The 15,090-nt window shown below is 47.2% G+C and overlaps 2 protein-coding genes across 7 annotated transcripts in view; one reads left to right on the top strand and one right to left on the bottom strand.

The window, feature by feature from the left end:
• SPRING1 (SREBF pathway regulator in golgi 1) overlaps positions 1–6,945 on the bottom strand; it is a 122,756-nt gene extending 115,811 nt beyond the window's left edge. For 2 of the 5 annotated variants that reach the window (XM_040443788.1, XM_040443789.1), the window contains exon 1: positions 6,732–6,945. In XM_040443788.1, the coding sequence (XP_040299722.1) occupies positions 6,732–6,845 (114 nt within the window). In that variant the 5' untranslated portion in view covers positions 6,846–6,945. Of the gene's footprint in view, positions 1–6,667 lie in introns of all 5 variants that reach the window. The other 3 variants (XM_040443790.1, XM_040443786.1, XM_040443787.1) reach the window with 3 other exon arrangements.
• Positions 6,946–7,134: 189 nt separating this feature from the next.
• Positions 7,135–15,090, top strand: part of RNFT2 (ring finger protein, transmembrane 2) — a 90,914-nt gene continuing 82,958 nt past the window's right edge. For both annotated transcript variants that reach the window (XM_040443784.1, XM_040443782.1), the window contains exons 1-3: positions 7,135–7,255; positions 9,086–9,260; positions 9,804–9,862. In XM_040443784.1, the coding sequence (XP_040299718.1) occupies positions 9,237–9,260; positions 9,804–9,862 (83 nt within the window). In that variant the 5' untranslated portion in view covers positions 7,135–7,255; positions 9,086–9,236. The remainder of the gene's footprint in view (positions 7,256–9,085; positions 9,261–9,803; positions 9,863–15,090) is intronic.

The following is a 15,090-nucleotide window of genomic DNA, read 5'->3' as shown; positions in this document are numbered from 1 at the left end:
GTTTATTTATTTTTGAGACAGAGAGACAGAGCATGAACGGGGGAGGGTCAGAGAGAGAGAGGGAGACACAGAATCCGAAACAAGCTCCAGGCTCTGAGCTGTCAGCACAGAGCCCGACGCGAGGCTCGAACTCACAGACCGTGAGATCATGGCCTGAGCTGAAGTCAGACACTTAACTGACTGGGCCACCCAGGCACCCCATAAACACATTTTTGAGCTTCTCCTATAGAAAGTACCACCGTGTAAGGATGCACCAGGATGTTTACTACAGCACCGTTTACATGGTAGGAAAAACCTAGAAACCCAACAGAGAAATGACTGAAAAACACTGGCAAACTGGCCACTACGAACAACCCAGATGTGAATGATATATATTTATCTAGAGTAAGTTCTTAAATCTGAACTTGCACATTAAATTATACAGGGTCTTTAAAACAGATTCTGATTCCTGAGCCCAACTTCAGACTGAGTAAAAATCTCTGTGAACGGGACCTAGGAATCAGTATTGTTAAACCACCCAGCTGATTTTAATACAGAGACCACTGTGTGTAGACCACTGGATGCCCACAATATATTATTAAGTGATACCAGCAAGTTACAAAAGAACATGCATATTATCACACACTATAACAATTATAACAACATACACATACAAGTTTGTAAGAGCTGAGATAACAGTATGGAAAGATATGCTACAGACGTGGAAGGGACAGAGGTGATTGTTGACACCTTTTGTCATCTTTGGGATATCTTCACTTTAAAATAAAATGATAGAAGCATAATTATCATTAATATGAGAAGACACTGAGGGATCTACACGAACTCTGTATTATCCTTGAAACTTTTCTCTATATCTGTAATTGCCCCAAAATAAAAATTTTACTTTAAAAAAGCATGATTACCAACATTAAAGACAAAAACTGCCCACAATCCCACTGCTTAAACAAAGCTGTATCGATATGTATACATTGACTCCTAGCCTGTGACCCTGGCGTTTACACTACAAAGTAGGAGGCTTTGCATTCAACTCTTCTTGACACTAACTGGATGGTAAGCCATCCAAGTACCTACATTATCTTGACAAGAACATCTTCAAGGCTATATAATAACCTATCATGTTCCCATGCCATAATTTAGTAAACACATCTTCTACAGAATAACACCTTTGTTATCAGAGGTAGCATTGCAATAAAGTTTGTTTATTCTCTTCAATAACTTGTAGTAATGATTATCAAAACCAGTTAATGCTATATGCGCCAAATAACTTCCCCAAAGTTATATACACCATTTGTAACATCACCAGCATTTACATAACAGTGTTTGCAATTTTACCACCACTGCACCAGTACTGGATTTTGTTCTTTAATTTACTAAGTGTACAACAGTCACACTCAGTGGCTTTAATTTCTATTCTGCCTCTCCCTTTTGTTTCATTTATAGGCAAAAACTGGCACTGGCAGGAACAGGATGGGTTATATATAAACAACATCTATACTCCTTGGTTGGTGCAAGAAGAGGGGCTAAGTGCAGAAGCCTTGGGAATATGGGGCAAATTACTTAGCTACATACAGTTTAACTACCTGGACATTTATATTCCTCTGCTCTGCTGGGACCCTATCAGTTAACTGCATAGTCAAGCTATGTCCAATCGAAACTGAGCTTCGAATGCTGCCCTAGATAAATTAATAGCCATTTAGACTAGTAAGCAGCTGGTCAAAGTACACTGGATCTCACAAGATTAAAAGTACTCCTAACATTACTCTCAAACTATCCTGTTAGTCTTCCCGAAAAAAAACAAGTGTTCACAGCCAAGTGCATCCCAGAAGGACCTCTTCCACATAACTACACTCCTGGTAAACAGGAAGGCAATTCTTCCAGCACTTGAACTTGTTTTCAAACATGAATATTTAAGACCTTGCCAAAAAGACTGGGTAAGAGTTGTACGATCAAAAAAAAAAAAAAAAAAAAAAAAAAGGCTGTACAAGAAATAGTGTAACACATGGTGACTTATGTAATGAATTAACACATGCATTTTCTGAGGGTCCAGTCTCACCAAGCATGGGGGGGGGAGGGGCACTGAAGGGATCCCTTCCATGGTTTTAAGCCCCTACCAAACTGATCTACCCTACTAGGTTGTCTCAATTCTAGGCCTGTATACATACACACGTGCATGCACCTGTGTGTGTGTGTGTGTGTGTGTGTGTGTGTGTGTGTGTGTGTTCCCCCCCGCAAAGGTAACAAGTCCTTAACAATGCATTAAGGATATACAGACAAAGGCAGTCAGGCTCTCTACTCTCAAGGAGTCCCCAGAGCAGTCGATAAAGAAGCATGCACAGAAATCAGTGCAATTAACCACAATGGATGTCCACACAAGGGTACAAAGAAAAGAGCAGGAACAAAAAGGAGCAAAACAAAATAACATCTGAACTTTCTTCATAAATTATAAGGAGTTACTGTAATGCTTTTATTACCAACATATGTTACTTAGCCTGACTTAAAAAGGAGTACTTCAATAACTGTCCTATTTTTCAGAGGTTATCATAATGGTCAAATGAGATCAGTGTCCCATGGTTGATGAAATTACAGGTCACTGTTTTCCTCCTCTACCCTGGGCAGTACTTGACAAACTTTCTGAAAAATATTTATATCTTGATAATCAGTGAACAACAAAACAAAAACAGATTAGCAGCTCTTAGGATGTATGACACTTCAGAAGTATCGAACTTACACTCTTAGTCTACCGCAACTTATACTTAATTACGTTAAAGCTAAAGATGTTATATTTTCAAAGGGTTATGCACACAGCCCTGGACTTTCAGGAACTGCTCTACCGGAACATTAGGAGAAATTTATTTACATAAGAGGACCTCTAAGGATCCTTCCATCTCAGCTCAAATGCCCCACAGGGTTAGGCCCACCTTGTTGCTCTACCACAACATCTTGCTTTTTCTCTCTTCCTATCATAAGCCTGCAACATCTCTGGTCATTTGCCATTTCTGCTCCCTTATTCCCTGGCAGAATACAGGCTCTCGGAGAATAAGACCTTGTCTGCTTTGTGCCTTACCACCCCGCCCTCCATCTTCATCACCTAGCAGACAGCACCTAGAGCACAGCTGGGGTTCACTGAACATTTGTTAAACACGCCCAAGTCACTCGGCACCCAATCCTCTCCCCCAATGGCATTCCCACCATTGTCACTAATTTCTCCTGAGCTCCCATCTCTATCGCTACAATTTAAACTATCCCCCAAAGCGTTAATTAACGTGAAAACCACAGAAAAGAGGAATTCAAAGCAATAGAGGATAATCAGCTATTCTCTAGGCAAAACAGCAGCTGCATTTGCTCCACGAGTTCAGGATCTCACTCGAGGCAGAGCTTGGGACCATACTGAGCTTTACAATTTTTCGTGGCCTCTTCTCAATTCAGTCCCAACACACACGCCCCCGCCCCATATATTCTATACTGCATCTCCGTTCCACAACTGACGAACCTGAGGCCAGGCAAAACGAAGCACACTCGCCTCGTGTCGCACAGGAGTGCCAGCGACCAGAACTGCAGGGAGCAGAGAGCAAGAGAAGCAAACTCAAGTGCATATAGGACGGCATCAGCCAGAATGGGCTCCGAGGTGGGTCCCGAGAACCCTTTATATTCTTTACACAGAGAATCTCGATATGGTGGTTCATGAGGATCATGGCTATTGATAGTTATCATATCGGAAATTAAAAAAATAAATTCTTAAATTACTTTAAATTATCTATTCATTTAAAAATAACAATGAACCTATTACATGTCAACAGGTTTTTGTTTGTTTGTTTTTGGTCTATGAAAAAAATCTTCAAAACAAAAAAGAAATTTGGTGAGAAGATGCTTTTACGTTTCTGCAAACCCTTTCAATGTCTGGCAGAATGGAAGACACCTGGGTTCTCACATCACCCTCTGCAGTCAATCTGTTGCAATATGTTGTTTGGGTTGAAGCATATGAAGAAAATCTACCTCCTGCAGATGTGTCTTTGGAAATGGGAGGGATAGTTTAATGGTGTTGTCAAATAATTACAGATAATCTTCTTTAGTACTACGTCAAAACTTGACAGGTGTAGTTTCCTTTTTTTGGGGGGGGGGACGACAAGTGTGGTTTCTTAAAAGGTCATTGGAAACGATGCAGCCACTTTGGAAAACAGTCTGGCAGTTCCTCAAAAAGTTAAGGATGGAGTTACCGTGTGGCCCATCAAGTCCACTCTGAGGACCATACCTAAGAGAACTGAAAACATATTTCCAAATAAGACGGATATCTAAACTGTGAATAATGTTCTGTTGTATTTGGAACAGAATATTATTCACACATAAAAATGAAGTACTAATGTATACTACAACATGGATAAACCTTAAAGTCACTGGCTTCGAACTGAAAGAAGCCAGACATAGAAGAATACACGTTGTATGATTCCATCTACATGACACGTCCAGAACAGCAAATCTATAGAGACAGAAAGTTGACTAGTGGTTGCCAGGAGTTGATGGGCAGGGATAGAGAGAGGCGACCGTGAAAGTGTTTCTTCGTGTTCGATAGGCTGCGGGGGGGTTGTAGGGAAGATCGCAGAGCAGACGGCATCTGAGTCAAGACATGAAAAATTAGTTCGAGAAGGAAGGAAAAGTCATCCCAATTAAAAAGACGCACGACTCACTCGTTTGTTCAACCCATATCTGAGTGCCCGTTAAGTGCCTGGCAATATTCTCAGGGGTGAGATTCTATGAGCAACACAGACAAGGTCCCTGTTCTCAAGAAAATTACCTTCTAGAAGGAAGAGAGAGGGAAGACAGATAAGTAAATGAACAAGAAATGTCCAGTTAGTGATTCCTACTACAAAGAAAATAAAGCAAAATCTATGGGCAAGGAACCTTAATTTAAATTGTGTCACCTGGTGTGGCCTGAGACAGCAACAGTCTGGCCTGAAGTGCTGAAGTGACAAAAAAAAAAAAAAAAGAAAAAAAAAAAACACCTCACCATGCAGTGACCCTGGAATAGAGTCTAGAGTTTTATCTGAGTGCAAGAGAAATCCAAAGGAGGATTATACCCAGGGGAGTGCTGTGCTTCCCCCCCCCCACCCCCCACCCCCTAGATTATCAACCCTGTTCACTGCTGGGTAGAGAAACAGACTGCCAGACAAGAAAGGAAGCAGATACCTGCTGGTGAGCTACTGCAGTAGTCCAGATAAGACAGGAAGGTAGTCCCACCTAGGGTGACAGCAGTGACAATCATGAGAAAGGAACAGAATCAGGATACACTGTGGAGGTAGATGCAGTACTTTAGATGTGGGGAGTGAGGGAAAAAAGGAAGTATTTGTGGCTTGACTACCTGGTGAAGAGTAATGCCACTAATTGAGCCTGGGAAGACTGGAGAGGAAGTGTCGGTGGTGGAGAATCAAAAGTTCTGTTCTGGCCAAGGATGAGAAGCCTACGACATATTCAAGAAGATGTCAAGTAGGCAGGTGCATAGAAGAACTGAGGGTTTCTGTATAGGTCTAGGCTAGAGCTATAAATTGGGATATCAAGAGCATACAACTGGTATTTAAGCACTGGGTCAGAGAGAAAGGCAGAGATCTGAGTCCAAGATTACTATAACACTCAGTGGTCCACCAGACAGAGAAGGAACAACATGTGACCACAAGAAAATATCTGTGAGGCTGCAGAAAACACAAGTCCCTGAAGCACTTAGTTCATGCATGTCACCAACACATCCCAGTCAATATAAGAGGCTCACAACTCTCAGCCTCTCTGTTTGCCTAAGGTAAGAGATGGGGTACCGTTCTCTAATCTTCACTTAGCTCTCCCACCAATCCCATTTAACTAGGGTGACCACACAGTTCATTTATTTGCTATTCGTTAATATATTTTATTTATGAACTTGACCCTTGGGAGTCAAAAAAGGAGCTTTTATTAATAACTACATCAGAGCAACAGCATAAACCGGATCATCCCTGATTACGCTGTGAGGTATGCGCACCCCTTCCAAAAACCCAAACGCTCAAACCATACGTCTGAACAAACTTTCAATTGCTTTGGCCGCATTTCTCACCAAAGCATCCTGCCTTTTCTCCCAGAAATTCTCACATGGGAAGAAAAACTAACGGGATGGGGAGGTAAAAAGAAAATTCCATCCAACCGAGTTATGCACAGAAGGTTACCTCGTGGGTCCTGCTGGGTCTCCCGGATGAACTGCTGAGCCCTCAAAGTAAATGCAGGCGAGGCACGCAAGCTCTGGTCTCGCAATTCGGCTTCTTACCATCCCTGCCTCTCTGAGCCTCAGTTTCCCCCGCTGCAATCTGGAGACACCCAACCCCCAGGTCTGCCAGGAGAATGAAACAAGAAATGCACGCCCCCTCTAAGCCCTGGCCCCCGCAGGTAGAAGGCACGCTGATGGCAGTAAGGGTAAAAACCACAGCTAAGGGCCGACACACCTGGGTTCGAGTCCCACCTGTACCCCTAGCCTAGCAGCTCCTTCTCACCCGGGCACCAACGAAATGGGCAGGTCCCTTCGTCCATCCTCAGTCCCAGCGCACCGGACTCTCGGACACACGGGCAGCGCGGCTGCAGAGGGGGTTCCCCCCAAGCCGGGGGAAACCAGGCGGCCGGGAGAGCAAAGGTGGGAGAGCGGCGGGCAGCCACTGACCTGCTTGAAGGTGCTGCTGAGGAAGTAGACGAGCGAGAGCCCGAAGACCAGGGCGAGCACCCACCTCTTCCGGAGGAGCCGGCGCCACACCATAGCCGCCAGGTTCACCATGCCGGCGCGGACGCGGGGCGCGGCGGCCGGGGCGCACAGCGGGGAAGGCCCGGGGCCCGGGCGGCATGGCCCCTATACGGCCGGCGGACACATTAACCGCGGCGGACGCCAGCCCCCCGGCGTTCGGTGCAGCCAGCTCCCGGCAGCCACCCCGCGTCGCCCCACGTGACCCCTCCCCATGCCCCGCCTCCGCTCCGCTCAGAGGGGCCAGGCAGCCTCGCTCGGCTCCTCGCTATTGGTCCCTGAGAAGCGACGGGCTCCTATTGGCTGAATCCCGAAAAGGGGGCGGGCAACCGCGTGCGCACAGCAAGAGGAGCCGCGCCGCGCTGCGGTCTTAGCGCCTGGCTAAGGCTACCTGACAGAGAACCCAACAAGGGGCCGGAAGCACTCGGAAGTCACGTGCTACCCGGGCCGCGCGCGTGATTGGCTTGGGAGGAGGTGAATGATGCCGCTGTGATTGCCGAATTGTCTGGGCAGGTAAAAAGAACGCGGTTTTTTTCTCCGGGGATGGTTCGTATAGCCTCCTGCCCTTGCAGTCCTAGGGCGTTTTGTGCTGAACGTTGGTTGCAGAAATGAGAGACGCTAGCGGCTTTTTTCCCAAAGTGCACCTGCCTCTTTCCAGTGCATGTAACGCAGGGGATGCTCTCGCGTGCATTTCGGTGCATGTAACGGCCCCGGGGGCGCAACTGAAAACGAAGCATATATTGAAAAATCTCAGGGTAATTCTTCATGGGGATGTAGAACAATGAATGGAACAGAAGGTTAAGAGACGTTTCATTCAATCATTCAGATGCATCCCACGTGCAGAATTTTGTTCTGGAATTCGGTATAGGAATAATTACGTGTGGCCTGCTTCCAACGTTTATTTATTTTTGGGACAGAGAGAGACAGAGCATGAACGGGGGAGGAGCAGAGAGAGAGGGAGACACAGAATCGGAAACAGGCTCCAGGCTCTGAGCCATCAGCCCAGAGCCCGACGCGGGGCTCGAACTCACGGACCGTGAGATCGTGACCTGGCCGAAGTCGGACGCTTAACCGACTGCGCCACCCAGGCGCCCCACGTGTGGCCTGCTTCCAACAGAGAACCTGAAGCCCCTCAAAATTGAGCGAGCATCTCAAAGTAGACTCTTGCACATGTGATTTTGGAAGCTGTGTCAAATTCGTGGGTGGAAACTTTGGGAGCTGTATTTTTTCCCCCAAGGATTTGCAAGTGATGGGGGGAGGGGGGCGTCTTTGGGAGGGGGCGTTAAGGTGACATTGCAAGTTCTTGAAGAATATTTACATAATGAACATTCCTTCATATGTGCAGATGGTGATACTGACCCACTTCTTAGCTGAGTTTTCAAAAGAGAAGAGAGGCTTAGCCACTGAATTGTCTCCCTAATCAGCTGCCCTAGTAACACCAATGCTGCCCCCTGAAGAAGGTGGTCATGATTAGGAAATCATGCAAAACCAATTATGATGTACTCAACCTACGATCTTTGATCCTGATGAAAAAAAAAGTATATATATATATATATATTTTTTTTTTTTCGAGGCTAAACCTATTCATGGAAAGTCTATGGCTTTTATTTCTCTAGGGAGGGAAAAGGGGGTGTACTAAAAAAGTAACTGAGACCCATAGATAAATGTTGAATAAATATTCAAATATTTGTTGAGTCAACTCTGTGCTAGGCAGTGTTCCTGATGCTGAGGTACAGGCGTGAACCAGACATAGGGTGCCTGCTTTTGTGGAATTTACATTCTAATGGAGGACAGATGATAAATAGGCAGACATGTAAGTAAATGGTAAGTTCTATGAAGAAGATGAGACAGGGCACATGGTGGGTCAGGAGGGTGAGAGGAGAAGGCCTCTGGGAGAACGTGACATTTGACCTGAGGAACTAGACAGAAGGAAAAGCATTGGAGGAAGAGAGAACAGCAAGAACAGAGGCCCTGAGGCAGGGACAAGCCAGCAAGTATGAGAAACAAGAGGAAAGCGGTTAAAGGAAGAGGGGAGGGAAATGAGATTGGAAACAGGTGAGGCTGCATCAGGCCGAACTCGTAGGCCATAAAGAGTTTGGATTTTATTTGGGTTGCAGCGTGATGCCATTGGAGGGCCTAAAACATATTTTCTGTGTTCCCCAATCAGGACTCATTGTCTGACAATAGAGCAAAATACATTGAGATAACATTCCCAGGAGTCCTAAAGAGGGCTCAGTGAGAGGCTAACCAGAGATACGCTTAGAGCTACCGTGATGCCCTGAGACATTGTCAGGTTCAAGCCATTGCGTGGACTGTTCCCTGAAGTGTTCTGTTCCGTTCAAGGTTTGGAACCTGATGAGCCCTGGTGACCTGTGCATCCCTCTGCAGAGAAAGAGGAGGGAAAGGCTTGCTTTCTCTGGACTCTAGCGGTCACATCCCATCAGGAGCCCTGAAGGCCCACCTCAAGCATCATCAACATGGAGTTCTGAAGTCCATGTGGCTCCTCACCGTGAACCAGGTGACATGTCTCCGGGAGAATTCACATCCTTATTACCACTTTATTAAACGGGAGGACTGGAAGGAAGCTTTGGGTTTTGGCAACTCCACACCCGCTCCCCACCCCCCCACCCCCCATTCCCCATCCTCAGATGGGGACTCTGAGGCCACAGAGAGGTTGCTGATTTGCCCAAGGTCACACAGCAAGTTAGGAGCAGCATCGGTCCAGAAGCCATGTCTTGTACTGCCAGTCCGCTGCTTACCTCCTGTTGTCATCCGACACCTCTTTGCCGCACGGTCCACTGCTTCCTCTCATGTGAAGACTCCCTCCACCCCTGGGTCTCAACATCCTCATCTTCAAAATGGGGTGATAACACTTTCCTCACTGGGATCGAATGTTGAATGGAGGGTTGAATGACATAACAGATGCAAACAGGGTTTGCAGAATGTGAGAGAGGCCTGGGGATGTGAGATAGGAGTCATATTTGTTTACACCAGCCTCGGCAATCTGACCGGCAATGGGAACGTTGAGAGACGCCAGCTCATTCCATGTGTTGACTTTCAGGTCTTAAGGAAAATGCAGAGACGCCACAGCAGCAACACGGATAACGGTCCACCTGAAAGGTAGGTAGACCTCCCCCGGGTTCATTCCATCCGGAGGCTCTGGGCTCGGGTCGTCAGGGGCAACTCCAAATCTGGATTGAGTGACACCTGCCTCTCGGGTTATTTGTTAGATGAGCAAAGGAGATCCGGTGGGAGACTGCTTTGCCCGGTGATGGCATACGTTTCTCAATGCATCGTAGCTTGCTCTAGCTTTGATGGTCATTCCCTAAGCCTGTGTGACAGGTGATTCACTTGACTCGCTGCATCAAAGATTGTTCCCGTAGGTTTTAACTTCTAGAGGTGGAAGAAGATTTCTGTTGCTTACATTTCCTGGGAGAGAGGGACCCGCCTTAGCAGGCAGGGCCACGTGGGGAAGCACCAGTCAGGAGGCAGAAAGAAGCAAAGAGTGAACAGAGGCCACAGCTTTTATTGTGCGTCAGGGGGAAACGGCTTAGGATTGGGTAGCTTGAATAATGTCACCAGGCTCTGGGCTAGAGCGGTGTTCTCTAGGTTTCTGGTACCTGGCCCTGGGGATTTAGAGCAGGGGAAATATTGGCTGGGTGTGCCAGACGCACATAAGGAAGCGGTTGGGGATGCAAACAACTTTGGCTGTTACTTTGGCCCTCTAACAGAGGCCACATAGACCAAGAAAATCTAAGAAAACACGGTTAAAACCCTCACGAGCTAGAATTACTGTCTGGTGAAATCCAAGAGAGTACACACCATGGGGACCTGTTCTTAGATTGTGATGCTCTCCCCCTGTGCTGGCCCATACGTCCGAGGAGCCGGCAACTGAACTTTTCCTCCTTCGCCTCCCATTCTGGGTCCCCCACAACCCCAAGGTTGACTACAGAATCCCAAAGAGTATTAACTGGTCCCATTAAGACTGAGTTTTGGGGCGCCTGGGTGGCGCAGTCGGTTAAGCGTCCGACTTCAGCCAGGTCACGATCTCGCGGTCCGTGAGTTCGAGCCCCGCGTCGGGCTCTGGGCTGACGGCTCGGAGCCTGGAGCCTGTTTCCGATTCTGTGTCTCCCTCTCTCTCTGCCCCTCCCCCGTTCATGCTCTGTCTCTCTCTGTCCCCAAAATAAATAAACGTTGAAAAAAAAAATTTTTTAAAAAAGACTGAGTTTTGCATCAAGCCTGCCTGTTCTGCCAGGAAGAGCAGTGACCTGAAGTCAGATGACCCTTAGCCAAAACCCCAGCTTAGCCATTTTGCACCTACGGTGCCTTTGGCAAGCAACTTCACCCCCGAGCCTCGGTTTCCCCATCCATAAAGTCTGGATAATAAAACTCAGGGTTGTTTCTGAATAAGTGAATGAGCATGAAAATGCAGGAACACGGTATCCAGCGCATAATAAGCGTGCCTCTTGGAGCTGTCCTAGCCTCTGAAGACACAATTGCCATCTGCTGTCAAGTGAACCTTGAGGTCTTTGGGGGCAGAGGCCACAGCAGAAAAACAACGGCCACGGTGTGTTGTGTGCCTACCCTGTGCCACCCTCACATTAGCCTGACGAGGTCAGGACTATTTTTATCCCTGTTCTTACAGATAAGAAACTGAGGCTCAGAGAGGGGAAGTAAATTACCAGAAGTCACACAGCCAGGAAGCAGCCAGAAGGCCCTAGTCCATTGCCCGCCATAGTCTATGCTTTCAGTCACCGCATTACGACTGCCTCCTATCTGGGTGGACCTACTTCTCCTGGGCCGCCTCACATTCTGGCCCCTAAGTGGTTAAGTTGGAAGCCTCTGCCCTCCAAGGAATATTCTTTCCCATTTAGGCTGAAATCTCGGCTGGATACCGGGGAGAGGCCCAGGGAATGGAGGCCCGCTATAAAAAGCTCCTTGGTGGGTTGAGTCTTCCCTGATTGTACCGCAGGCCCCCTGAGCCCAGTGAACTCCAGGCTGGTGAGCTCACAGGGGGCCAGGAAGGCTTTCCATGGCCCGATGGGGGAGAAAGCTTGGCCCCTGTGTGGGTCAGCATGGGCACCTGCCAGGACTCCTGCTTTCTGAGCTCAGTTTCTTGAAGTGCAGAAAAAGCTCACGGCCCCTTGAGGGTCATAGCCATGGTGTCTGTTGTTGTTGTTGTTGTTAATATTACTTTAATGTTATCCCGAGCCCAGGTAGTAAGACCATACATCTCCTGGGTTTTGGAGCCAGCAGGGATGGGCCGTGGGGTGGGGTTATAACTTTCCCCCCAGGTCAAGTTTGTGGAGCCAGAGAAGCCAACCCTGAGATTTCTCCAGGTCAGCATTTCCCCTGCTGGGCTTCACAAGTGTCCTATAAGATGTGAATAGTTTAAAGAATTCAATGGTCAAATAAGGTTGGGAAACACGAAGTTTCAACAAAATCAGAAAATGCAGTTGCAGGCCTTCTCAGAGCCTTTAGTATGTTCATTCGGTCATTACCTCAAACAGTATTTTTTGAGCGTGCTCTGTGTGCCAGGTGCATTTGTGCTGGGCAGGAGAGAGACAGTAGGAACAAACAATCATGATGTTTGACCTCTTGGAGCAGGGTCCTGTCTAAAGTGCTATTCCCAGTGCTGAGTGACGATTAGAATCACCTGGAGGGCTGTCAGGAACTAGTGATGTCAGGGCCCACCTCCAAAGGTTTTGATTCAGTTGGTTAACACAGGGTCTCAGGCACCTGTATTTTTCGGAAGCTCTGAGTCTGTTTCTTTATTTGTAAAAGAGGAATGACATTAGTCCCTATCCGTAGAGGGTGTTTATCTGTGCCTGCAGGAAGTTTAGAATGGGAAGCTCTTTTAGTGGGAAATAATCATCTATGTGTTTTTTAAAAAGCATCCTGTTCTCTTGAGTGGACAGTAGATCATACAGAGTCCTGTGTGATGTGCCTGGATGATAGCTTGCACACATTTATTAGGTGCCTACTGTTGTGCCCTGGGTTGTGGGGTCCAGAGAATGAATGAGACTCAGCTCTCACATTCAGGAAGATCATGGTGTATTTTAAGTACCATAGAGGTCTGGGAGGTGCCTTGGGGGCCCTACTGCAGGGTGAGAGAAGGGAGGGAAGGGGAGGGAGGCTCTTCACTCCTCCCCCCGACACATGCACGTATAGCAAATCAGCTCCACTTATATCTGTGGTGTAGACTGAATTTCAAATGGTCCCATTTGAAAAGAAGACAAGCCCAAGACGGAAGACATCCAGAACTCCAGGTCCTCGTGTTCATGGAAAGTGTACCCAGTTCGAGGGTCTCTCCATTCTTATAGGGGTAATTATTCTGGGCTCTCTGCTCCTCCAGTGATGACTTTGAAAAAAACCACAGAATCCTTTGCTGGATTCCAATACAGCAAGCTTTGTTTGGAACTAGAGAGGGCAGTTGGCCCTGGGGGTCTTTCCCTGGGGATTAGAGGTAATCATCCCCATGTATTGAGCACCTGCTATGTGCTAGGTACATTGAAAAGGATGTTCTAAATTTGATCCCACAGGAGTTGTGTGGATGGATGATGTTTATGCCATTTTTCAGGTGAGAAAACAGTGCAGGGTTGGTAAGACCTCTAGGAAGGGTGAGGGCCACCTGGGTGGCTCAGTCGGTGAAGCGTCCAACTTCAGCTCAGGTCATGATCTCACGGTTTGTGAGTTCCAGCCCCATGTTGGGCTCTCTGCTCTCAGCACAGAGCCTGCTTAGGATCTTCTGTCTCCCTCTCCCTCTGCCCCTCCCTCTCTCACTCTCTCTTTCTCAAAAATAAAAAAACGTTAAAAAAAAAAAAAGATCTTTAGGAAGGGTGGAGCTGGAGTTTGAATGCGGGCTTCTCTCTTGATTCTTCTTTACTTTTTTTTTTTTTTAACGTTTTATTTATTTTTGAGACAGAGAGAGACAGAGCATGAACGGGGGAGGGGCAGAGAGAGAGGGAGACACAGAATCGGAAGCAGGCTCCAGGCTCTGAGCCATCAGCCCAGAACCCGATGCGGGGCTCGAAATCACAGACCGCGAGATCGTGACCTGAGCTGAGTCGGCCGCTTAACCGACTGAGCCACCCAGGCGCCCCAACTTTACTTCTAATACTGTGTGCTGCTCTCCAAATACCAGCCAGTGACCAAGAGGCTGGGCCCTCTTGGAAACTGGGAGTCATTGAAGATTATAGGGCCAGGGGTCTCTGAGTTCCTGAGGTTCATAGATTCTGGAATCTGGATTCTGGGATCATAGATTCTATGCTAGCTTTTCTGTAAAGTATAGAGGTTGAGAAAGCAGGCTCTGGAGTTAGCTAGTTGAATCTCTCTTGTTCTGTCTCTTACCAACTATGTGGCTCAGGACATGTAACTTTCTCTGTGCCTTGCTTTCTTGATCTGTCAGATGGGGGTATTATTAGTACCTAATTCATGGGGTTGGTTGGAAGGTTTAATGATATAATCAATGAGGAGCCCTTAGAAAAGTGGCCCCCTATTGCTATTATTATTTGTGTTAGTTTTACACGGCTTCTGTGACAAGGTACCACATGCTGGGTGGCTTAAACATTAGGGATTCACTTGGGTGCCTGAGTGGCTCAGTCATTTGAGCATCAGACTCTTGATTTCGGCGCAGGTCATGATCTCACAGGTCTGTGAGTTCAAGCCCCAAGTTGGGGCTTGGGATTCTCTGTTTCCCCTCTCTCTCTGCCCCTATCCCTCTCATTCTCATTCTCATTCTCTCTCCTCTCTCTCTCCTCTCTCTCTCTCTCTCTCTCTCTGAAAATAAATAAATAAACTTAAAAAAAATTAGCAATTTATTGTCTCACAGTTCTGGAAGCTAGAAGTCCAAGATCAAGGTGTGGACAGGGTCAGTTTCTTCTGAAACTCTGTCTTTGGCTTGTGGATGGCCTCCTCCCCACTTTGTCCTCACGGGGTCTTCCCTGTGTGTCTGTGTCCTAATCTCCTCATGTAAAGACACTAGTCATGGGGCGCCTGGTTGGCTCAGTCGGTTGGGTGTCCGACGTTGGTCAGGTCATGATCTCACAGCTCATGAGTTCGAGCCCCACGTTGGGCTCTGTGCTGACAGTTTGGAGCCTGGAGCCTGCTTCGGATTCTGTGTCTCTCTCTCTCTCTGCCCCTTCCTGCTCATGCTCTGTCTCTCTCTCTCTCCTTCAAAAATAAATAAACATTAAAAAAAATAATGATAAAGACACTAGTCCTATTGGATCAGGACCCACCCTAATGACGTCATTTTAACTTAATCACCCCTACAAAGACCATGTCTTCAAGTACAGCCACTTTCTGAGGTCCCGGAGGTTAGGGCTGCAACACAGGACACGATTCAG

Source organism: Herpailurus yagouaroundi, unplaced genomic scaffold (genome assembly GCF_014898765.1).
Source record: "Herpailurus yagouaroundi ecotype Mexico unplaced genomic scaffold, PumYag 191, whole genome shotgun sequence".
In the NCBI taxonomy this organism is placed as follows: domain Eukaryota; kingdom Metazoa; phylum Chordata; class Mammalia; order Carnivora; family Felidae; genus Herpailurus; species Herpailurus yagouaroundi.
The sequence above is the reverse complement of the archived record's forward strand: the minus strand, read 5'-3'. Positions and strand labels throughout refer to the sequence as shown.